Source organism: Vicugna pacos, chromosome 2 (genome assembly GCF_048564905.1).
Source record: "Vicugna pacos chromosome 2, VicPac4, whole genome shotgun sequence".
Lineage (NCBI taxonomy): Eukaryota > Metazoa > Chordata > Mammalia > Artiodactyla > Camelidae > Vicugna > Vicugna pacos.
In genome coordinates this window covers 34,202,269-34,226,088 of record NC_132988.1, presented here as the reverse complement: position 1 = coordinate 34,226,088, position 23,820 = coordinate 34,202,269, and the positions used below count along the sequence as shown (strand labels likewise).

At 40.9% G+C, this 23,820-nt stretch overlaps 1 protein-coding gene across 2 annotated transcripts in view; it reads left to right on the top strand.

Annotated features, from left to right (window-relative positions):
* The window catches only part of AFG2A (AFG2 AAA ATPase homolog A), a 291,836-nt gene extending 268,400 nt beyond the window's left edge, over positions 1–23,436 (top strand). For both annotated transcript variants that reach the window (XM_031691715.2, XM_072938051.1), the window contains exon 16: positions 22,487–23,436. In XM_031691715.2, the coding sequence (XP_031547575.1) occupies positions 22,487–22,663 (177 nt within the window). In that variant the 3' untranslated portion in view covers positions 22,664–23,436. The remainder of the gene's footprint in view (positions 1–22,486) is intronic.
* Positions 23,437–23,820: the final 384 nt, after the last annotated feature.

Below are 23,820 nucleotides of genomic sequence, written 5' to 3'. Positions count from 1 at the left end.
TTTATATCTCAACTTATATGTTTCTTATATAAATGGTACTTTGCATCTTGTGGACACTGAAATGGACCTCAGGATTTAGGACCGTGATTTAAAAAAAAAACTGAAATTTATTAATTATTCCCTTAGTGTGAGTTCACATTATCTCTGGTCAAAAAGACAGTTTCTTTTAAAGCTTCAACTGGAAGAAATGTACATAAAAATATATACAAATTAGTAGTATGGCAGAGAGATGAAGAACTCAGTCTCCGGAATTAGGCACCCCTGGGTTAGAATCCGATGTCTGACATTTACTCGCTCTGTGACCCACCCTGGGTAGTTTTCTCGTACATGTAGTAGTTGCAGTAATAGTACTTACTTTCAAGGGTGACTATGAAGATTAAATTATTACCTAATTATTTTGTCTGTAATACTAGCAAGCAAATGGCTGGCCAGATTTTTAAAGGATGTATGAGTTGTATTTTTTATATTACTGGATGCAGCAAATAAAACCCAAATGTGGCTTCTAGGCTGTTAAAACTGGATACAACATCTAAGCCAAAGTCTAATGAATATTTAGACCTACGCGCTGCCAGTGAGGAGAGCAGTACCTTTAAGTGTTGTTAGATGTTAGAGGCCAGGCTCAGACAAATAAACGCACAGGAATTAAACAACACCATGGGTCAGTCACTTAACCTCTGGGCTTCAGTTTTTTTCATACCTGTTTGGAGGATTGTATAGGTTGCTAATTAAGATCCTGCCTGCTTTTGGCATACTTTGACTTTAAAGCAGAAGAAAGAAATTTAAAATAAAAGAGTGACTATAAAAAGCATGGAAGCAACCAAGATGTCCTTCAGTAGGTGAGTGGAAAAATAAACTGTGAAACATCTAGGCAATGGAATATTATTTAGCACTAAAAAGAAATGAACTATCAAGCCAGAAAAAGACATGAAGGAACCTTAAATACACAGCACTAAGAAGCCAGTCTGAAAGCGCTATATACTACATAATTCCAACTACATGACATTCTGGAGGAGGCAAAACTAGGGGGACGGTAAAAAGATCAGTGGTTGCCAGGGGTTAGGAGGGAAGGAGGTGTGAATAGGTAGGGCACAGAGGATTTTAGAGTATGAAACTATTCTGTGTGTTGCTGTATTGGTGGATACACATCATCAGCATATCTGCCCAATTCTGTAGAGTGTACAGCACCGAGAGCAAACCCTGATACGACCTCTGGACTTTGGGCGATAACAGTGTCAGTGCAGGTTCATCGATTACAACCAGCGTACCACTCTGGTGGGACGTGCTGATGGTGGGGGAGGCCGTGTGCATACAGGGGCAGGAGGTGTCTGTACTTTCTGCTCAGTTTTACCATGAACCTAAAACTGCTCTAAATAATAAAGAGTACTACTACTACTACTACTGATAATACAGGGTGGGAGGAGAGGAAGAAGGAGAGAGGAAATGTGAAGGCTGCTCACTGCCTGTTTTATACACTCGGCCTTTTCTCTGTCCACGACCCTCCCTCTCCTCCATCCTCAATCGTTTCCATGTGGATGGTTAAGGCAGCATATTTCCCACAATGAATTCCTAGAAACAGTGCCATAAAGCAGACCGCCACAAAACAGATCATTGTTGAAAGAATTCTATTTCCTTATACAAACAATATTATAACAGAGAATTGCATTCCTTACCAGCATTTGCCATCAAATAAAAAGTATGTCCCAAATTCTCTATGAGAAACATGAGTATACACTACACATTGATTGGGACCCTGTATGCCATGAGCGATTGGTCTATAAAAATACACCTCTGGAAATAATCCTGTTTTACAGCCATTTTTGGATAGTATATTCCTTTTTAAACCTTCCTTGAATCTTTGTTACCCTTAGGATACAACCTGTCTCGACTAGCTGGGTCCTGCAGCTACTCCTGTGGCCAGAGGTCCAGGGCACCGGGACCAGCTTATGAAGGGTTGGCGTGACTGAGGGGCAGTTCCCTCGTTTGTTCAGATTACTAAGGAAAAGAACAGGGAATATCCCCAAAAAAGGAAGGAGAGAGGGAAAGAGAGAAGAATGCTGTTTTCTATATCAAGGTATTGAGACATCTACCAGGATGTTTTACAAGATTTTCCCTTTTAACACAGAAAGGGAACATCACTGTTTGTTCTCCAATGGAACATTTAATGTATAAAAATTATTTTGCTTCACAAAGACTATGAACATAGATGCTCTGCACTTTTATATTTCCTTTGTTTCTGGAAGTCTATGTCAGATGCTCCATAAAGTTTTTATCACCATGTGATCTGTATAGCATATGTTCCATCAGCAAATCCTTCTAGTCACCAGCTCTCTGGCTTCCATAGAGGTGATGATGGAAATTTATGTATAATTCCAGACTAGCTTTATGCTGCAAAGGATGTTTGTAAAATATTAAACTCTGATAAAGGGGATAATATTTTATATCATTCTTGATCCCTAAATGATGGTGAATGTTAATGGTTTTAGAGCATTTGGCTTCAAAATTTCTTATTATATAAACTTTGATTTCATAGCTGTATCAGTATCCTGCCAGAAAAAAAGTAGAGATGCTTGTTTTTTTCAGAGGGTTAGAGAGAATCTACTGTATCTTCCAAATAAATGCTTTCGGCCATTACCACCATCTTTTTGTTCAGCTGCTGACAAAAAGAATGGCAGTTTTATTACTCAGAATCCCCAGTTTGAGTCAAGCCCAGTTTCTTAAGAATGTTCTATCTAAATCAGGGGGTCAGCAGACGATGGTCTGCAGGTCAGCTATGTCCCACAGTCTGTTTTTGTAAGCTAAGAATAGTTCTGTGTATTTTTAAGTGATTGAAGAATAATCAAAAGAAGGGGAAAAATACATGACGTTCTCATTTAAGTGTCTGTAAAGCTGCGTTGGCTCGCAGCCGCAGCTCATTCATTTACACGCTGCCCGTGGCTGCTTCCACACGACAAGGGTATTTGAGTAGCTACCGGAGGGACTGTGTTCCCCACAAAGCCTAAAATATTTGCTCTACAGCCCTTGACAGGATAAATTTGCTGGCCCTCGATCTAAATAATTTTTCCACCATCTGCCACTCTACCTACACACTTAGATTCATATTCTCTCTCTGGCTCTCTTCCTCCCTCCCCCCACACCCCCTTCTCTTCCTCTTCACGTATATCATTTTAATTTTGGCAACAGCAATTACAAAGAAATCAAGCTGTGAGCCTACAGTAAATGGTAAGCGGAAACACGTTTTAATTTCCCTTTGGCTTGTCAGCTCTCTCCTCCCTGTCTACTTTCCCTTTCCTCTACTGCCTTGATATAGAATTTCTCAGGCCATACCATTTTCCAAACATATTTTGATTTTAAGGTGGGGGTAGATCTTGATACATTTTTTAACTTCCATGGAAAGTTCCCTGTTAGTATGTGGTCCCATTTTTAACCTATTTGTAGACACCCCCGATTATCTAAAATCACTTTCACATGGGGCTGAGGTTAAGCTTTATTTCTCTTGGCGTGTCCCTGCCATAGCAGACACTTCCTCTTTGCCTTGAAAGGACAAAACGATGTTCAGCTGTCTGGGCTTAGGCCCAGTATTTGATTTATACATTATTTAATTTCCTCCTGAAAATTGGAAGCAGGACTTTCAGGAATGGAAGTCAGTATTCTTCCTTTGTTTAAGAACACTTTTAGGTCTAATATAATCATCAGTAGTAGATGTCAGCATGATTAGGGGGTGACTTAAGGTAAAGCAAATAAAGCGTGAATACAAAGGAAACTTGTTTGACAATGGAGATCTGAAATTTTTGAATGATCATTACTATATTGTTGATAGGTTTTCTGTGTGCTAGCGTTCGTTCAACAAACTTGTTTTTGCTACATTTGGGGGCACCTGTCTTTACCCACTGGAGGAAAGACCTCTAACCATTATGTTAAAGTTGAAATTGTCAGGGAGCTGGAAGTTTGAGAACTTAAGATAGCCATTCCAGTAATTTTACAGAGGATTTTTGGTTTCTGTCTGAGCTGCTACTGCATTTATCTCCACAATAAACTTCACACGCGTGCCAGGATATGAATGCCAAACTGGTCTGAAATTCTTACAGCAGTGAACTCAGGAAATTAAAAATTAACTCTGGAAATACCATTTCTTGCTTTACATACACTTTTGGATAGTGTATGCCTTTCTAAACCTCCCTTAGATCACTGTTACTCTTAGGTTACAACCTGTCTCCTTTTTACCACGACAGTTCTTAAAAGTCTGGCACACCTACCGCCTCCACTTCCTCCCTCCTCCTTCACCTCTCAAACCCGGGCAGCCTGGCCTCTTGCTCCCCCCGCACAGCCGAGCTGATGTAGCAACACCGCTTCCTCATCTTCAGTGCATCCTCCACTTCCCTGGCCTTTCTGGCCCTCCTGCCGGAATTCCTACTCCCTTCCTGAAACCCTCTTCCAGCTTTCACGTGGACTGTCGTCTTCCTCTCCTTCTTCCCATCTTTTACAGACTCTGCTAGTATCACGCTAAGCTGAAGTGCTCCCCAAGTTCTGCTCCTTGGATCCCTTCTTTCCCTATACTCTTAGCCTTTTCCTTCTCGTCCTTCCTCAGTTCCTGAGACATTTGAGGAGAACCTGGAGGCTGTAAGGAGCAGTTTGAAAAGCACCCCAGTCCTGGGAAAGTACTTCTGAGTCTCTGATTACAGCGGCCCGCCGTGTGCCTTGCCAGGAGTGCTCCTCCACATGGAGAGCCTCCCTGCCCATCCGCCATCCCTGCGTTCTCACGTTCCTTTCAAATTAATTCCTCAAGGATCTATTCTTTGATTCTACTGAGCTCCCAGTGGATGTTTTCTCTTCCTCATCTGAGCTACAGTGGGGGACAGCCTGGCACAGTGTATAGAGCAAAGGGACTGGAGTCATGCAGATACGGATTTAAATCCGGACCCACCACTTACTGGATTGTCTGGCATTGAGCACATTTACCCAAATGCTGAAAATGTCAGTTTTTCAGAATGCTGCCTACCTCACTGGACTGTTGGATAGATCAGACATGTGAAGGTCTAGAACACTGGGGAATCAGTCAGTGGTGGTGCTGGGCGGGGGGGGGGTGGGTAGTAGTGACAACTGTCATCATCATCAGTGTTATTCTCTCCCCAATATTTTATGTTTCTCGTGTGTCACTTTTTTCGCTCCACTTTCTAAAAAGCACTTGTATAGTTGTCTTATTCCCCCTGCTCAGTTTTAGGCTCCAAGAAATTGTCTTTATATTCCCCTCCTCTTCCAGAGCATTGAACAATGACTTGTGTGTACGTTTTCCTAAATGAGTTGAATTGTACAGAATAACCCTTCTCCTCCCCTAAAGAAATACTGGCTTTACAGCGTTCTTAAAGTTCAGAGCTGGTACGTTTGTGTCTGTGTCTTCATACTCCAGACAGATACTATACTGAAAAGTCATTGGCTCTTGTTATGTTTTGTCACACCGTATCTTGAAACTAGCTATTAAAATTATTGCAGTTTAATTCCTCAAAAACTTAAGAACCTATATATTTAGAGTTAAATAGTTTGAAGTAATTCTTATTTTTGAAAAAAAATTTTGTATTTGATACATAATTGCTATCAGTAGTAAAATATTTCAAATAAGGTAAATTTATATATATATATATATATAATTCTTACATGAAAATGTATCTTTTGATTTTGTACTTTCTGATTTATAAAATCAAAGCCAACTGCAGGGTTTGGTGGGTTTTTGGTTTTTTTGTTTGTTTGTTTGTTTGTTTGTTTGTTTGTTTTTTGGCTTAAATAACTAGCAATTTTTCTTCTTTACATAATGTTTTTTCTTACAAAACCCTTACTTTCCATCTCTGAACATATTTCTGGAAAGCAGAGTTTCTGCTTCTCAGAAGTGTCCCTTCACAAATCACACATTATCCTAGTTACAGTAATCTATAACTGCCTTGTTTGTTTTCCAGAGGACCAGGAGTGTAGATCAGGATCTGCTGGTGACTTTTGAAGGAAAAAAAAATAGGAAAAGAGTTGTTGCACTGTTGTTGATCTGCACTTCTGTAACAGAGGGGTCTGAAGCTAGTGGATTTGACTGACAGACCAGGCAGGCATTGAGGGGCCTTTGGGAAAACAGCATAAATTCACATGGAGTACTTGTAAGAAGTACCAGCACCCCAAAGTCAGGAATCCCTTTTGTCAGTCAGAAAGCCTTTTTGGAGCTGGGTTTTGCAGAGCTCTGTATTGGGTGGTGTTCTCAGAGCTTTGAACTAGCTGTGCTTCACCTGAGTTAAAGACACCTCTGCGGTGAGCCCAGGGGAGATGTGCTCAGGGACCAGGTCAGCAAAGGGAGGAGGTGGCCAAGGGACAGACAAAATTTACACTGCAAATACTTTGGGGAATTACTTGCAACCACTCAGGAATATAAAATAGTATCACAGCTGAGAGCTTTATGTAACATTCCATTTAGCTCTGATCTCTACTTAATCTCTACTGTTTTTATTTGGTTACTAGGTATTTAGTGCAGTCCCATTTTGTGGAATGCTGGCCAGGAGCACACTTCAAACCAGTATTCCTCACAGCTTGCTCTGCTGAATCTAGATTAGAACACAAGCATACAGGTTCATTGGTTCTAAAGTTTGTGGGATAGTTGTTTGTAGTTTTTGATGTCTTAACAATCTGCCTAAGCAGTATATATGATGTAAAGTTAAATGCAGCACCTGCTCTAAGGCATAAATTCTACACTTGGTCAAAAACCAAATTGTTGGAACAGAAATCCTAACTTTAGTTAACATTAGGCCAAATGTCAGGCTTGTCCTCATTCAACATGTATTTGTTGAGCACCTGCTGTGTGCCCAGTACACTTTTAGGCACTATGAACAAAATAAACAGAAGTCTGTACTCTGTGGGTTTCATTTTGTGAGGGGAAACAGAACATCAACAAAATAAGTTCAAATGTAATGTTATTAGACAGCAATAACAGGGGAGCAAAATAAGTCAGGGAGGGAAAAAAATAGGAAGGAGGCAGCAGGGTTAAATGAAGGTGGCCAGGGAGAATCTCTCTAAAAGGGTGACGTCTGAGTAAAGACCTGAGGTGAGTGAACCAAGAGAAGAGCATTCCAGAAGGGGAATGAGAGCAAGCACTCTGAACAAGACTTCTTACCTTTAGGGACAGTCAGGAAGCCATGTAGCTGGAGTGGAGAGAGTGTGGGATGTTCCAGTGTCCAGCTAAAGAAAGCAGGAGGGGTGTTAGACTAAGTAAACTGAGAGCTGAGAACTGACCATTAGTTATGATCCTTACAGAGCAATTCAGTGGAAGATCAGAAGTCTCATTTGAATGGGTTTAAGTGAGAATGGGAGGAGCGGAAGTCAAGAATAGCAAACAAAGATGACTCTTCCAAGGAGTCTCACTGGTGGTGGATTGAAGCAAATATGGAGACAAGGGAGGGGTTAAGCTTTGAAAATGAAACGTATTTTTATGCTAGTTGGAAAAGTTGATTGTATGTAGGGAAACAATCATAGCAGGATTAGGACTTAGGAAAAAGGGAATGGAATCCAGTGCATAAATAGGAGGGCTTATCTTAGGAACCCAGATAGTCCATCCCTTGAAACAGGAAGAAAGTTAAGTACACAAGTATGAATAAAGGAAATAGGGTAGACCTGATGGTGGTAGCATCATGAAAGTTCTTTTCTGCCCAATAAACAACTATCTGTCCAGAGTCTGAGTAACATCAATGCTATCCCAGTCATATGGTCATTTACTCACTATCTCTAGAATTTCTCCATATTTGGCTAGCTTATAAATTATTCATGTATTTCTTTTATTAAGCAAAAACCTCTCTAGCATTGGTGCTATTCTGCCTTCTAGAGCCTCACAAGATTGACAGTTCCAGTCCTCCTCTGTGAGCACCTTTCAAGTACTCAAGGGTTGACGATTTCTCACTGTTGACCTCACTCATTCTGGCCATCACACCTATCCCTTTGGTGTTCTTGCTGGGTGTGGTTTAAGCCCCTCTCACATCTGATCGCTCTCTCTCCTTATATGAGCCAGGCTTATTTAATCAGTTTTATTTATTACTTGGGATTCCTGGGTGCTGGCCTTTGGGGTCTTTTTTTTCCTAGGCTTTTTTTTCCCCCCAAATATTCAAGGTTCTAACAAATAGTCACACTTGACCAGCATGCCACCAAAGTTTTTAACTACTGTGTTTATCTGTAGGGTGCAGCCAAGGACAAAGCACAGCTACTAAAGAGTTCCCTCCAACCTGACCTTTACCCATTAGTTAGCCCCTTCTTGGTGGGGTTGTTATTTATAAGTTTTCACATGACTCCAGATAAATTGATAGCTAATCCAGAAGAGGTGCTCAGATTAAGTGGTATGGGGCAAAGAAAAGGGATATATTATCAGTGGATTCAAGCCTGGATGACTAGAAGAATGGAGTATCCCTGAAAATGAGTTAGTGAGGCAGGCAGTTTTCAGATCAAGATGACTGATCTGATGTTGGACACTTTGTGTTGTAGGTGTCTGGAGAGATGCCTGAGCTGAAAATGAGTATTTCAGAGGCATTTGCATGGGATGGATGTTTGAAGACAGAAGAGTAGTCTCATTCTTTGAGAAGTAATAGGTGAAGACTAGAAACTTGTCAACATGCACCTCCAGTTACATGTACAATTTTAATTGAATTTAGGGACTGTCTCCAAATTAAATTTACATGAACTTTGAAACTGAACAGCTCCAGACTCCAGCCTAGTAATCTGTTAGCTATCTGACCCCTCCCCCGACAGAAGAAATTGAATTTCTGTTTGCTTTCTTTTCTGATTTTTGTTGAGACTTCTCCAGTTGCTAAGAAAGAGAATGAGTTTAACACAAAGATAACATCTATCTTTGACCATGACCCGTGCTGGCGTCATCATTCAAAAAGAATAGCTTTTATTTTTTCTAGAGATCCTATAATCATTGCCAAAGAAGTTGGCCCTTGAGGTTCTTCAACTTTATCATATTTCAGGTGATAACCTGTGGCCTGAAAATCAGTTGTACAGCCCAGAATGTTATCTAGACCCCTAATGAGCAACGTGGTCCAAGAAAATGGCAACTAGAAACCACTGTGGTGTGCTGAGCACTGTTTTTTGGAAGTATAGCTGGCAGGGAGCAGGGGGCTGTTGTACTGCTGGGCACAAGGTCGAAAGTGGCCCCTTTCAACAGAACATTTTGAGGTAATGTGTTCAAGCAATGTAAAAGCACCACAGGTTTACATATACGTAGAGAAGGTTGGAGGACACTTCTTGCGTCCTCTCTCGTTCCCTCAGCCAGCCAGCATAGACCTGCCTCCAGTCACCTGTGCTGCCAGCCCTCCCAAGGATCTTCATCTTCTCCCCCAAAAAACTATAGAGTTGTCATGTTATCACAGGGTGACAATATGCACACAGTTGATATGGTGCAGAGGAGATGGGCTCCATCATAGTACCCTTTCCCCAGCCCCAGCGACTGGGCCAGGCCACTCAGACTTTCCATAAGAGTGTTGTTTCCTAGAGCCGAGAAAATGAGGTCTTTCTGGTGGCTGAAGCTGTAAGATAGAAAACTGTGCAGGTTCTACTGCCCTTAGACTCTACTGGACCCAATAATACCATAAATTCCCCCTATGATTCAAATTGAGTTTCTGTTCCTAGTACTCGGCCGACTATACAGCAGATGTCACAGATGATTGCGCGTATTTGGAGACATAAGAGAAGCCGGGCAGGATTTAATCCACCTGGCTAAGAGGTGTTCACATATGTAGTGTGAAAACTACTCATGAGTCCCCTCTGATTAAAGTTAGCCTGGCCATGTTTGTTACAATAATTAAAGAATTCATGACTTAAAGTCTTTTCAGGACTTAGGTTTCTTCCTAAAGAAAATATATCAAAAGTGTTCATTAAAAGATTGATATAGAAAGTTAATAATGCTGAAGTTAACTCAGAACTTAGCATAATCTTCCATGGGAACATTTGTGTATGTGTGTGTGGGTTTTAAATTCCACAAATGTTACTCAAATGAGCAATCTGCAGAAAGATGTTTTAAAATATTTTGTTTCAGCATGTAAAATCTCGTTTTATTACAGAATTCTTTCGTTAAAGGCACAGCTATGCTGGGTTGCTGCCAGAGTGAGTGGATCTTAACAGCCTAGTTAATTTTAAAAGATTTACAAATGCTGGGCTGCAAACTACTGATAGTAAAATACATGTCACAATTTAATATAGCGCTTAAACTCATGCCACATCTTGTGAATTTAAAATGCATCTGCAGATGAGTCTGTGTGTGGGGGTGTGGGGGTGGCTGTTTACATATGAATATGTATACGTATGTTTATTTCAAAGAGAACAGAGTTGGTCGGGGAGAGGGGGACAGGCCTGCAAAATTACTCAGAATTTCTCCTGACTCTCACATTCTTCAGTGTAATTATAAAATATGTACAAAAATGTCTTTAACACACTGTATCAAGTGGTATGGGTTTATTTCCAGTTAGTAGCCAGCATACTAAAGCAAAGGTGCTTTTCACCACAGTGTAGCCCAATCAAGTTTTGTGATTAGATCTCCAAATGAAAAAGTACAGCCCTTAAGAGGAAATTCTTGGCACTTGCTCCCATTTTCTCCTCTTTACAACATTATAGGGTGCTTTTATTTGTATATTTTATCATTCATAATAGAGAATGCATTGACTAAGATTGCAAAACATTGAATTGTAATCTCCTTGTGTCCAGTTGACTCATCTCTATGAAAAAAACTTCTGTTCACTTAGAAATATCTACTGATCTCTTTCCAATGATACATTTTTTGATGGTTAGAAATTTGATGGCTAGTTTAAAATGATGAGGTACAATGTATGGAAACAGTCATGAGATTTACTAAATACATGTACTCAAATTCACTCAATTTTACATCTTTAGATTTTAAAACTAGATGAATAATCTATGCTTTAAAAATTCACCATTAGCTCTTTAAAAATTCCAACTGCTGCATTTCTGATACCCAGCCAGTCCCACCAAGTGACTCTTATTACAGCTTTTAAATTAAAAAAGTTTTTAACATCATTTCTTCATTATCAACAAGTAGTTTCATCTACCCTCCTTTTCCACAACCCTTTCCATATCTGTGGAGTGCTGTCATGGCCTTTCTTACAGTTTTCAGTTTAGTCTTTATAAGTAAACATTTTTCTGTCTTTCCTTAGGAGACTTTGCAGTTTGTTTCATTGCTGAACTTGACACAAACCTTATTCTCGTATTAGAATTCTTGTAAAGGAGTTTGGGTAGCCGTAGTTAAGAAAGAATATTTAGGTTTCGTAGGCCATTAAGTAATGGACTTAATGATCAGAAGAGAAAAGCATGAATGTTTTGATTAAAGCCCTCATAAACTGAATCGTCTTTATTCTTCACCTTGACCTGGATTAAGAGTAACCATAATGAAAATGATTAGCCTATGTGGCTTTTACAAGTATTTGTAATTTCTTTTAAGTTGTATCACATATATAATTTTTTATTGTTAAAAGGCAAGCGCTGTATGTCACTACTAGCTTTCAAATCAGTAAAATCAAAGATTTTCTTTGTCCTTTTTAATGGACATTCAAGAAATACAGTTCAAAGTGTATCTCACTCTTTATAAGACAACAGGCCATATAATTTTTCAGGTAAGGAAAGAACCCCCTCAGTTTCTAAATACCCAGCGTGTAAGTTATTACCAAACATTAAAACATACAAACTTAAAAATTCACTTATGGGTTATCTAAAATTACACATAGTTAAAACGTGCCACTTGTAAATTCTAGTCTTATCTTGGGAACTTGGCTTTTGCATTCCTTAACTAGTAAGCTTAAATTTTCAGTCTTAGTGTCTTATTACCCTAGTTTTGTGGGGTTTTTTTTAATAAATGAAGTATGATGTAGGTCTTTTGGTTCCTCTTCATGTCAATAAAGTCCTAAATAAGCATTTAATTATACTAGAGGCAGATGTTGAATTGTTCTAGAGTGCAAGAGAAAGGTCTAAGAAAGCAAAACCTACTTACCTTTACTATGATCAGCTCTACTTTGTAACTCCTGTACTCATTCTAGCCCAGTTGCTTTCTGGCCTAAGTCATCTGGAAAGGGGAAGATAGATATTATTATGAAGCATTCATAGGATTTAAGATGGTTTGAAATGTAGTGACTATAGAGCAGTAGTTCTTAACCCTTTCAGGGTTATGGTTCCTTTTTAGAATATGATGAAAGCCTTGAACCCTCTCTCTTCATGTAGAAGTTTTCATAGGTTTTGGTGTATGCTTAGAGCCATCTAGCTATCTGGGGACCCTAGGTTAAGAATCTTTCTTACATAGCCAGTAAACACACAGAACAGAAAGTACTAATTGAAAGATCATCCAGTTCATGTAACAAATAAGACAGTGTTGCTTTATTATTATTTGAGTTTAAAACAAAAAAAATGTGAGCTTCTAAACAAATGGCTTATAAGCAATATAAGTGTTATCAGAGGAAACAGACCACCTTAAAAAAAGGTGAAAGTAGGGAAGATATATTAATATATACAAAGTATTTTAGAATATCCTATTTGATGGTGATATAACCTAATATACATCCATTTTTATTTATTTATATGCTATTGGGAAAGAAGAGCTCTCCTTTCTTTTAGGGTAATATTACTGTCAGTGAGAATGACATGTATAAAATAAGTGCAAGGTAAAGAATCATGATATCCTCTCACTCCCTGTCATGAGCTAATGGCATACTTAGTGTTTGCTCACTAGGACCTACTTTCACATGCCCCTTGGCTAGCTAAGTATGGTCAAGCCACTAACACAATACTCTTTAAAATGACTTTAAGGATGAAAAGCAAGGCTGCCGATAGGCAAGACCAGCCTGCAGCTGCCCAGAGAATGGGAAAGGAGAAAGGAGCTCATTATAGGTTAAGTCTGTGGGCACATGGCGGGTGAAATGGGTGAAGGTGGTCAAAAGGTAAAACTTCTACTTATGAAATAAGTAAGTCCTGAGAATGTAATGTACACCTTGGTGACTATAGTTAATAACACTGTATTGTGCATTTGAAAGTTAGAGTAGCTCTTAAAAGTTCTCATCACAAGAAAAAGAAATTTGTAACTGATTGTGGTGATGGATGTTATATTGCGGCAATCATTTCACATTATATACATACAGTGAATCATTATGTTGTACTCCTGAAACTAGTATAATATATGTCAGTTATATCTCAAAAAAAAAAAAAAAAAGACAAGCAGGGTGTAAAAGGTTCTAACTCCCAAATACTCCATTATTCTGCGAGTACTTAGGTCCAGGATCCTAAACTAGGCAAGATGCAAGGAAGGCTATCCAGGCATCCCCAAAGCTACAGTTTCAAAGGAGGCATTTTTATGTGTTTGTTGCTGGGGCACAAAGTGGGAGTTGGCAGTGAAGACAGTTGACAGGTGATGAAACACAGGGGATGTTAAAACTGGCTTAACACCCCTGTCTATAGCCTCCCCCAGCCACTGCTTCCCAAGCTCCCATAACACGGGCAGGGAGGCTCAAATCCTGCAGACAGAGAGTCCGGAGCTGGCTGGACTTCACTGGCTCTCCTCTCCTGAGAACATCCCCTGCTGTGCTCCTGTCTCCTCTTTGCCCTGGGCCAGTCTCAAGCTCTCCCACTCCCGGGTGCTTTTTCCCAGAGTTTGGTGCCTCTTCTAGGGCTCTGCTAGCTCTCTGCTCATAGCTTGGTCATCAGCCCCGCAAGGGCTCACAAATACACACCTCAATTTAGGATGATCCATTGTGCTCCAACATTTATGCTTTTTTAGTCCATAGTAGACAGTTTTCTTGGCTTCAGTTGTCATAGCAGGAGCTTTGTGTCTGTGTGTGTGTATTTAAAACAAAACCAAAAAAAAAGTAAAAAGTAGTTTATATCTCTTCTCCCAGATGACCTCAGTAGTAGACCTTTTTATAGACTCCCAAAGGCCAAGGGACATGCTAACTTGGTATGTTTGGGGAGAGAGCCGGGCCCAGGCTGGAGAGCCTTCGTGGAACTTCTAACCTAGTGAAGGAGATAGACATTTACTACTAATAACTCTGTATCCCAACAACTGTGATATGACGGACTAGTAGTACAAGCTGCTACCAGATCATGAAACAGGCGATCCTAGAGCAGTCAGGCCTGGGACGGTGGTGAGGTTGCCGCTGGGAGAGGAAGCATTCACTGTGAACCTTGAAAAGTAAGTAAGATTAGCCAATACTTCGCACATCTTGTTCCAGGAGAGCGAGGCTTTGTTTTTGCTCACTGCTCTGTCCCCCCCTGGTACCTTGTAGGTGGTCAATAAGATTTCTTGAATGAATCATTGAATAGGGGGCTCCCGACATCTGTATGCCTTCTCACCCTTCTCCCTTCTGGCATGTGGTTCTTGCTCTCTCCGTTCCTGTACCAGTTGATGTGTTCTTTTCAAACCTAAAAGTACTCCTTTTTATCTTGTTATGGTTCAGTTCATGTTAGAAACATTTAAAATTCCCACAGCTGCGGATGGTTGTAGAAACAAGAATAAAAACCCCAAATCTTTCCCTCTGGGGAATGACCAGTTCATTTGCCAATTTTTAAAAAACAATTTTGGGTTTCTCCATGCAAGTAATAATGAAAGGTTGTGCATATGCTTCAGCTGTATATTTTAGAGACTTCAAAATAACTTTGAATCCGCAAAATTAAGCAGCCAAGAGGTTTCTCCAGTGTCATTAGGCTTTGAATGTGTGCTTGTAGAAATTCTTTTCTTTTGACTCAGTATTGCGTATGGCACTGTAGACTGAATCCGTCTGGGATTATGTTACCATAAAGCTTATTTTGCAGATAATCCAAGGGCAGTAGTTAGATAATTCCTTAAATCTGCAGTTTTCCCTCCAAAAATCTCACTTCTGGCTTCCCCAAGTGAAAGTATGTCGGTGAGGTGGCATTTAAAGGACTTTAAGTATGTGCTGCTTGCTTCCCTCAAATTCCCCTCCCCGGCGCTGTTTTATGCTCTGATCCTGGTTCTTGGCAGTTTGGGGCACCCCTGGCTGTTTGTGCCTGTGACAGTCCGACTCCATCTGCTGCTCCGTGGCCAGGAGCCTGCTGCGCTCCCTTCAGCCCCATCTTTCAGGCCCGACCATTCAGCCACCTTTCAGCGGGGCTCAATGGGGCTGCGGAGAATGAGTCCTCCGCGTCCGCATGCGCACATAATCTCCCAGGTAGCCTCCTCCCTGCAGCACCTCCAGTGCCGGCTATTCGCAAACAGCAGGACACCGCTCTACTGGGTTCCTAATCCCTCAGACACTCAGGGGAAGGAGGTCGCGGGGCTTCGAAAGTGAAAAGAAAAGCGAGGGGGCGGGTGAGCGGAGTGCACACAATGTCCCCCCGCCGCACAATCAGCGCCAGCTGCAGCCCAATTAAGCTCAACAGGTCACAGGTGTTCCAGACAGAAGATGCTTTTAACAAAACCACTTTCTTGAAAATACCTAAGACTTTTTAAAGCATGGCAGCCCATTTCTTTGGGTAGATTCTTTAAAGCTATTTAATACACTTGAAATACAAAGAAGCTGAAAAGCACGTTTAGGCCTCACTGGAAGGCGAGCTTTCTTAGTGCCAAACAGCAGGAGCAGCCCCCGAGCTGTGGCCCCCAGGGTCGGGGGAGAGCAGCCCTGCCTCTGCACGGATTCAGTGTGCAGTTGCCCAAGAAAGGGCTGGGGGGCGCTCTCTTCCCCAGCTCCATCTCCCACGTGGCCCTCTTAGTCTGTGCGGTTCACGTACTCATGCAAGAAACTGCTGCGTGGCTATATCCTTGTCCCCAGAAATTAACAGTTCCTAGGATGGATGCAGCTGCGGTTTCCCTATGAACTTTATAAAAAGCAGCCCTGCCACGTGCTGATTAGCGTAGATAAATGAAATCAGCTATCCAGAGCCAACTTTCTCATCATCTAGGGTCACCCTATAAATGAGCCTCCTCTTCTGGCACATTTAAAGTCGTTGACTTCTTTTTCTGCACAGATCTGAGTGCGCCCTGTGCCTGCAGGGTGGGGTGATGGGAACCAGGCAGAACTTGGCTGTTTAAGCCACCTTCAGAACTTTGTTACCCTTCCACCTTTCTTGGAGAGTACTGATAATCTCGGAGAAGCAGTGAGAAACTTAGTGGTGGAGGTTACATTCGAACTTGAGCATCCCTGTTGGAAACGAGCAGCTCTTAGCTTCGCTGCTCCACCGGTCTACTTGCAGCAGCATCCCTGGCCGTCCATGCTTTCCTGTTGTCATTACTGTCATCGGTTTACAGTCAATAGAAGAGAAGTGCAGATATTCCCCAGGCCTAACCAGGAAATAGAAATAACTGTGCTTGAAGTTGCTGTTGGGTTCCTCACCTCTCAGTGCACCAGGGAAGAAGGCAGTGCGGCTGTCAAACTGAAAAGAACAAGGGAAGGGTTTTCACACAGGAGGGCTGAATACCCACAATAGTGCCCAACATTTTCAGCCTTTCCTTCGAGTTGACCCGGTTTTTGGTAAACAGTCTTTGCCTTCACTATCATTCCTTATCACGTCATTTTTAAAAATTACTACTGATTGTTTAGAAAGCATGTTGGTTTTAATTTTCGCAGTGCGGCTGTTTCTTACTAAGCTCAGCCACCTGTTTAAACTCTTCTTGTCTCGTGGGCTGGGGGAGAGAACCGTAGGCTCTGTGTAAGAGGTTTCATTTTTTTCTTCCACAGTGAAGTAAGACATTGTTCTTATTCTCCGTGGCATTCAGAATTCTGCACAATTGCCTCTTTTGCCCTTTTGCATTTAAAAGTGAGGTAATTAGATTTCCCAAGGTTCAATGGTCAAGAGCCTTCTCATCCTGGGAAGTTGCTTCCCCACACCCCACAAGGGGACTTGTCTCACGTAATCCAGCGATTGCTGCGTTGTTCTAAAGGCACTGCTTTCTCAGAGGGCAAGCGTAGCATGAAAATTTATACTTGAATGTCTCTTTACTAATATTGCTGAGGTACTTTTTTCCTGCAGTTGAAAACAGTTTTCTTCAGTGACTTTGTTCTGAGGGTTTGTAAATATTTTCATTAAAAATCTTTTCCTTTCCTACCATTTAGGGGCTCATCTTAAATATGCCTAAATCTTTCATATAGGTTTCCTGCTTATTTTGTTATTTTTCAGATATCTTAGTGATCTTTTATTCTGCTGAATGAATGGAGGGAGAATTTGTGACATGTTGGCACCAAATAAATGGGTGTCACAGCCACTGCAACACAACGTGTCTTCGTCACTCTGACAGTGAGATCTTGGGCCCACTCTGCTAGTCTTTTGTCTTGTTTACTCATTTCCCCAAACATAATATTTTCACCTTTTCAGCAAGGCACATACATATTTTTAAAGTTTGGATATCAGTTTTTTAGTCAAGACTGAAAAAGAACACAGAACACACACTCAGCTTTACAGAGCCAGCCAAAACATTTTTACTCTTACAGCCTACTGGCAAAAGCAATCTAACTGGTAGTTGGCTAATAATTCACTTAAATGATCTAGTGTGCAGCCCTACAGGGGAAGAGGACAAGATGGTGAAGGGATTAGGGGAGAGCTTCCAAAATCCTTTTTGCCAAAGATGTTAAGGTGCTCAAGTGCCAAGAGTTTTCTTTCTAAACGAGTTACTTGAACATTCCAGACAGTCTAACTCAAATTTGTATGTTCATCTACACTTCTTCTCAGTGAGGTTCTTCTGTGGCCTTATGGGAAAAATTCAGCTGGCTTCCCACATCATTGAAAGTCCCAAACTCTGTGTGATTTTGAATGTGATGCCAGCAGAATGATGAGCTGTGTGGTCCCTGTATACACTGTACAGATATGTGCACATATACATATACTTGTTCATTTTTCTTACAAACTTTGGAGAGAGTAATGAGAAAGGTCCTACTTTAAACTGAGGGGCTCTTCTCAGTTTCTGTAGTATTCATTCCCAAATATAGAGGTATATTGGCAGATTTATCTAAAAAGACCTCACCTTTCCAAGCATAATACAGAAGAGAAAATCCATCAGTAATTAATGATGCTAGATTACTTTCATCAGGCAAGACAATAGATCACCATCTGCACAATTTTTTTTTTAAACAAAGCTTTCATTTCAGTTCTCCAAACCAATGTATATCACTGCATTGGTAAATTTTCAGGAATCTTTCTCAATTAAAGTGCAGGTTTTTCCCCATGACAACACAGCAAAAAATTTCCTGTCCCTGTGTAACAAATTGTGATACCTAAGGAAGCATCCCTTAAAATAACACAGGCATACTTGTATTCTTGTTAGAATGTCTAATTTATATTACTTCTAAGGAAAAAACTAGATCCAAAGTAGTGCCCCAGACCAAAACATTGTTTAAGATGAACATATTATCACAGTGTTAAGTAATTTTTCTTATTGAATTTATCATTCCAAAAACTTCATTCCAAAGACTTAAATATAACTGACAAGATCTAGGTCATATGAAATAGAAGTTAAAATATTACAGAATATTGGCCAATATCAGAAAGACAAATATAACAATGCACTTTTTGAAAACTTGTTTTTAGTTAAGGAACTGTTCAGTTCTGTTCAACAAATATGCATTGACTGTACGTCTCCAAAGCACAAGTGTGTGCGGTGGCTGCTGCCTTTTGACCCGTAAACAAACAGGTCCTCCTCCAGTCTCTCTCGCTCAGCTCTTTCCCTTTTCCTTCTAGAAGGATGTGGCGTAGGCAAGAGCCATATTGCGCCTAGATTGAGCTGTTTGATACTGGCCAGCACTCCCCAAGTACGTGCTGAAGATCAGCAGTAACCCTAAAGATAGCCACTTATAGGTGTCCTGTCCAAAACAGGACAGGGGGAGAGTTCTGTGGGAAACAAGTTAAAGAAAGTCAAACAGATCATCATTGCTAGACTTTACAAAAATCTTTACCATTCTGTAGTGCAGTGTGGGAAACAGTATATACACTGTTACCTAAAACGTATTTGATCATGAAATACTTCTTCCTCTGAGAAGACACTAATATCTCAAGGGGTAGACTGACCTAGGCCGTGAAAGCAAGCAGGAAAGCTGCACTTTTCTTGGGAAGCGTGGCATCTCAGAACTCATACCAAAGCAAGTGACCCCAGAGCAGATAGAAACCAGCCTCCTAAGAATACTTGCATGTTCAGGCCTACCTTTTTACTGGGTTAGGAAAGTAGAGCAAATAATCTGATTATTTTCCTTTTGGAATTTCTACTAAGAAGCCCTTTCGGAAGGGAAAAATAAAAACAAAGGAACTTTTAGGAGTTACTGCTCTGTCAGCTGCTAGTGCATCAGCTGCTTGTGAATTGGGTTTAGAGCTCTAGAGATGACTGTCATTGACTGGCCTTCACTGTCACGGTGGCCCACGTGACTTCTGAAAACCATCATTGTTGTTTTTAATGGCATTTGGATGATAGAATTACTTTTTCCCCCTCTATTTTGGATACTGAAGCTATATCAGTGCAATTCCCGGTCTCTTTCTCCCCACCGTGCTCACTTTATCTCTTCTGCTCAGAATGCCTTTCCTAAATCCATATCTAAATTCTCTTCTTCCCACTCCAGCCTATGACCCAGTCATTTCTTCCTTCTTTTCATACCAGAGTACTTTCCTGAGGCTTGTTAACAGTACCTCTAATGCCGCGTCTTGGACATCTCTGGATCCTCCACCTGGCTTCACCTGGTAGTTGCACACAGAGTAGCTACTCGGTGGACGTTGACTGGTGAAAGAGTGACTGGTTAATTATGAGGAGTGTTCTATTTCTTCTCAGTTACTGGTTGTGTATTGCTAAGCAAATATAACAGGAAAAGTGGCAGAAAAGATTGCCTAATTGACTGGTTCTTCAAGGCATCCCTTGTAAATAGAAAGAACCAGGATAAGGTTTATTGAAGCCAGTGTTGAATTCAGGCAGCCCTCAGCCACCTAGAATTGTGAACAGCTGTGTTCCCTCCACACAGCGGAAGACACCTTCATACGCGGTGCTTTAGGACCAGTGTTCAGCTGCTCTGTCTCTCTTGTCATTGTCTCCCAGGGGTTCTAGAGGTCATCTGTTAAATCCAAACATTTCTTAGTGCTTTAGTCGAAAGTCTGTCCAAGTTTTCTGTATCTCATAGTTCTGTAGGAATTGTTAATTCAAAGTCAAGCCAGTACTAAATATAGTAGGCAAATTACCCTGAAATGTTAACATAGACCGGAGACCCCAAAACATTCAGCTTTCAAATGGCAGTTACTGCTCTGACCACCACCAGTACCCCCTCTGTCACTGCCGTGGAGGCTACCACATAAGGGCTAAAAGCAGCTTATAGCTTAGAAAAAAATCTATAGATGCAGATATGAAGGAAGGAAAGTTGATCTACAAAGAAGAACTGCTCAGGGGAGTTGACCCCAAGGACAGCCTTCGAGGCCCCAAGTGACCTCACTTCCCACTACCTACATTCCCCTACCTGTCATGTTAGGCTACCTGAGTTCAGTAATTAGAGGAGTATAATCATGTCTTCTTCTCCCAACTTGATTACTGTGTGTGGAGAGAAGCCTACTAGACTGTTGGTTCACTTTCTCAGATGTGCCAGCAGTATTAGCCACCTACCATCTGACCGCATGAACCGAATTCCAGGATTTTTGAGAGGTTCCAGGCTGCCTTGCACTTCCTCTTTCTCAACCCAGCCTCCCAACCCCACCGCCCACCATCACCTCCATTCACCGTCAGACTTTACACATACCCTAGTCTGGGATCACTGTGTTGTATACAACCTGGGGGGCACAAGCCACATGGCAACTAACTAGTAAAGTCACTGGTAATTGTCTGGTACACGTGGTAGGTACTGAGTAAATGCGTGTGGCTATTACATGCTGGGTCCAGTGCTCTCTGAGGTGAGTCTCAGTTATGAAGTGTGCCAGACATGGCACCGGCCCTACTCCACTTCGCCTGAGGAGGGAGCCACACAACGGAAACATTCCCTGCACTGTGCAGGAAATTCGGCCCTCTCTGCCTCTTCCAGTGATTCTTCCTCCGCCTTTTCAGCCTTGCAACCATTGCTTCAAAATCCTGCACAGATGAAAGAAGTGCTCTCAGATGGAGGGGGCTGAGCTCTCCCTACCTGGTCCCTTCACCTCCATATGGAGGTCCCCAAGGTCTCTTTGGCACACACAGTGGAACCGTGGGATAGCCAGTTTACTGTGCTGGGCATTTCATGTGCTTTTATTGTGCTTATTAATTATCACATCTTATTTTCAAAATAACTCTTTTTGCACCAGAATATGTGATGAAGTCGTTTCACTAATCCCTAAAAGTTTTGTTTTTTCCTTCCACAAGTTGGTAGCCATTCTTTTGGGGAAAGCATTAATATGCATAACCACTATAGTCGACTTCAGCACCCATTAATGAAGCCCAGAACTAACAGTTACATTGTCGTAATTTGACAAAGCCATCTAAATCTATGCACGTTTTTTTGAAAGCTTCCTAAACATGCTGCTAAATCCCCTAAAAAGCTACTAAACTGCTTTGGCAGCCATTAGCCCAGCATAAGCAGAGGACCTCTTTTCAGTAAGTGAACAAACAGAGAAAATATGCTGAATGGCTGGACAAATGTGTTTCAGCTGGCCCTTTCATTTACCGATATAAGGGTGCAGTCAGTATCAATCACTGTTTTCCCTGTTGCCCTGAAAATCACAATATCTCTTTTCATCCCACAAGCTCTTTTCAGCACAGTAATGTGTCTTTAGAATGACACTGGCATCAGCCCGCTTCCGCTGTCTGAAGTCCAGAGAGCTTAAAACGCATTTCAGGATTCAAGACTTGAACCTTCCTCCCTTCCGTTTGCCTACCGCCCACTCTCTCCTCCCTCCCTCTGCATCTACTCCCCCTCCCCAGATTCTTTTCAGTTCTCCCAGCTTTCCTCGCTGAGTAAACAGAATTCACTTCTCTGTTCTAATGCAGCTCTCCAAAGTAAACGGAGACAACTCTATCTGATATTCCCAAGATTTAAGAACTCATTAAGGAGCTGCACATAAAGAAATGCTTTTACATGTTGGTAATACATCAAAGGTTGAAAGGAATGTGGAAATTCTATGCTGTGACAAGGTGTGCTGATGTGCAGGACCTCACTCTCTAGCAGTCTCCTCCCCCCTCAACGTGCACACTCATCCTTTGTCGTCCTGTGTCTGTGTTCGAGGTCTGTGCCTGCACGTCTGCTCCACCATCATAGTCCTAGGCGCCTGAAGAGCAAACGCCATCACTTATGTATCTTTCTGCCGTTAGTGGATCTGTGTACTTAATACATTGTTGTAAAATGAAGGTGATTACTTTTTATTCTTTTCAAAACTTAAGAGAATAAGTCCTGAAGATAAATTTTAGGGATGTGCTTATTGTCATCAAAGTTACCACGGATGAATATATGAAGTGTTAACATTTCTAAAAAACAGTTTGGAATATTTTCTCTCTCCTTTTTTGTTGTTTCTTTTTTGTTTTTGCTTTTATTTGTTTGTGTTGTTTCAGATTATAGCCGTGTGTAAAGAGGCAGCCCTTCAGGCTCTGGAAGAAGACATTCAAGCCAACTGCATCATGAAAAGACATTTCACTCAAGCCTTGAGCTCTGTGACACCCAGACTTCCTGAATCATTGAGACATTTCTATGAAGATTATCAAGAGAAGAGTGGGCTACATACACTCTGAGAAAATATGCATATTCATTATGCTAAAAATACTTTCTAGAGGAAGTTTGTTTCTTTTTTAAAGAGTGTCACAAAAGCCTTTAATAAGCAAAATGTTTCAAATATGTTGACTATATTGAGGGGCTTCAGTTCTTACAGACATTTTAAATCATATGGATACAATGAAAATATCCATGAAAATCTCTGGGCGAGAGTTTAAATCAGTTTATCTGGAAATGTGTGCTGAGTTTTAAAAAGCAAACTTGTAGCTTTTTCATCTTTGACTGGCTCATTCATCCCATGAAATGCTTTCCTTACTCCAGAATCTGATTCAGTGCATTTCCAGATACCAAGACTGTGGGCATCAGTTTTATACAAGAACATAGAAAATGCACGTACACGAAAGCACGGTGAAAAATATTTACAAATCTTTCATTTTGAAGGCCAGCCAATAAAATGGCTACATGCACATAAACCGGGCTTATGTGACCTTGTTTCCAAATACATATTAGTTCTCATTATAATTCAGACTTACATTTTTGCTTTAGACTTCTTCACCTGTACTTATGACAACTTAAAAAGAAGAATTAAGAGTTATTTCATATACTATAACGTCCTTTGAAAGTTAAAAAAAAAATTGGAGATATAAGCCTAGTCCAGGCCTAGAGAAGTAGACTTGGGTGTTTTTTGGTTTTTGTTTTTCATAAAATGCTATAAATGAACCATATGAAGTATTCATGTTTTAACTTACACACATTTCCAGGTTACCAATAAACTTTTTCAGTTCAAAGATAACCCAAACTGTACGCTTAATCATATTGTCTTGTGTTGCATTCTGAATATGCTCCTAATTATTTATCTTTGAGAGTTATAGACATTTTAATACTTCATAAGTATTCTTGAGAAAGCTGTTGGAAATTTATTGCTTGACTTCCAGTTCAGGAGCTGGCGATGGAAAGAACGTGCACTTAAACCCAGTCACTGTAGATCTTTGAAAATTCCCAGAAAGACAAGTCAGGCAAGAAATACCTGATTATCAAAATAACAGGGCTGTACAGTTTTGTGGTGGCAGACACTCTGAAGTCATGTCTCAACTGTTTCACCCTTTGACTATCAGAAGTAGCTTTGTCAGAGTTTTTTCCCAGACTACGTTGGTTTATTAGTACATAAAACCACCCA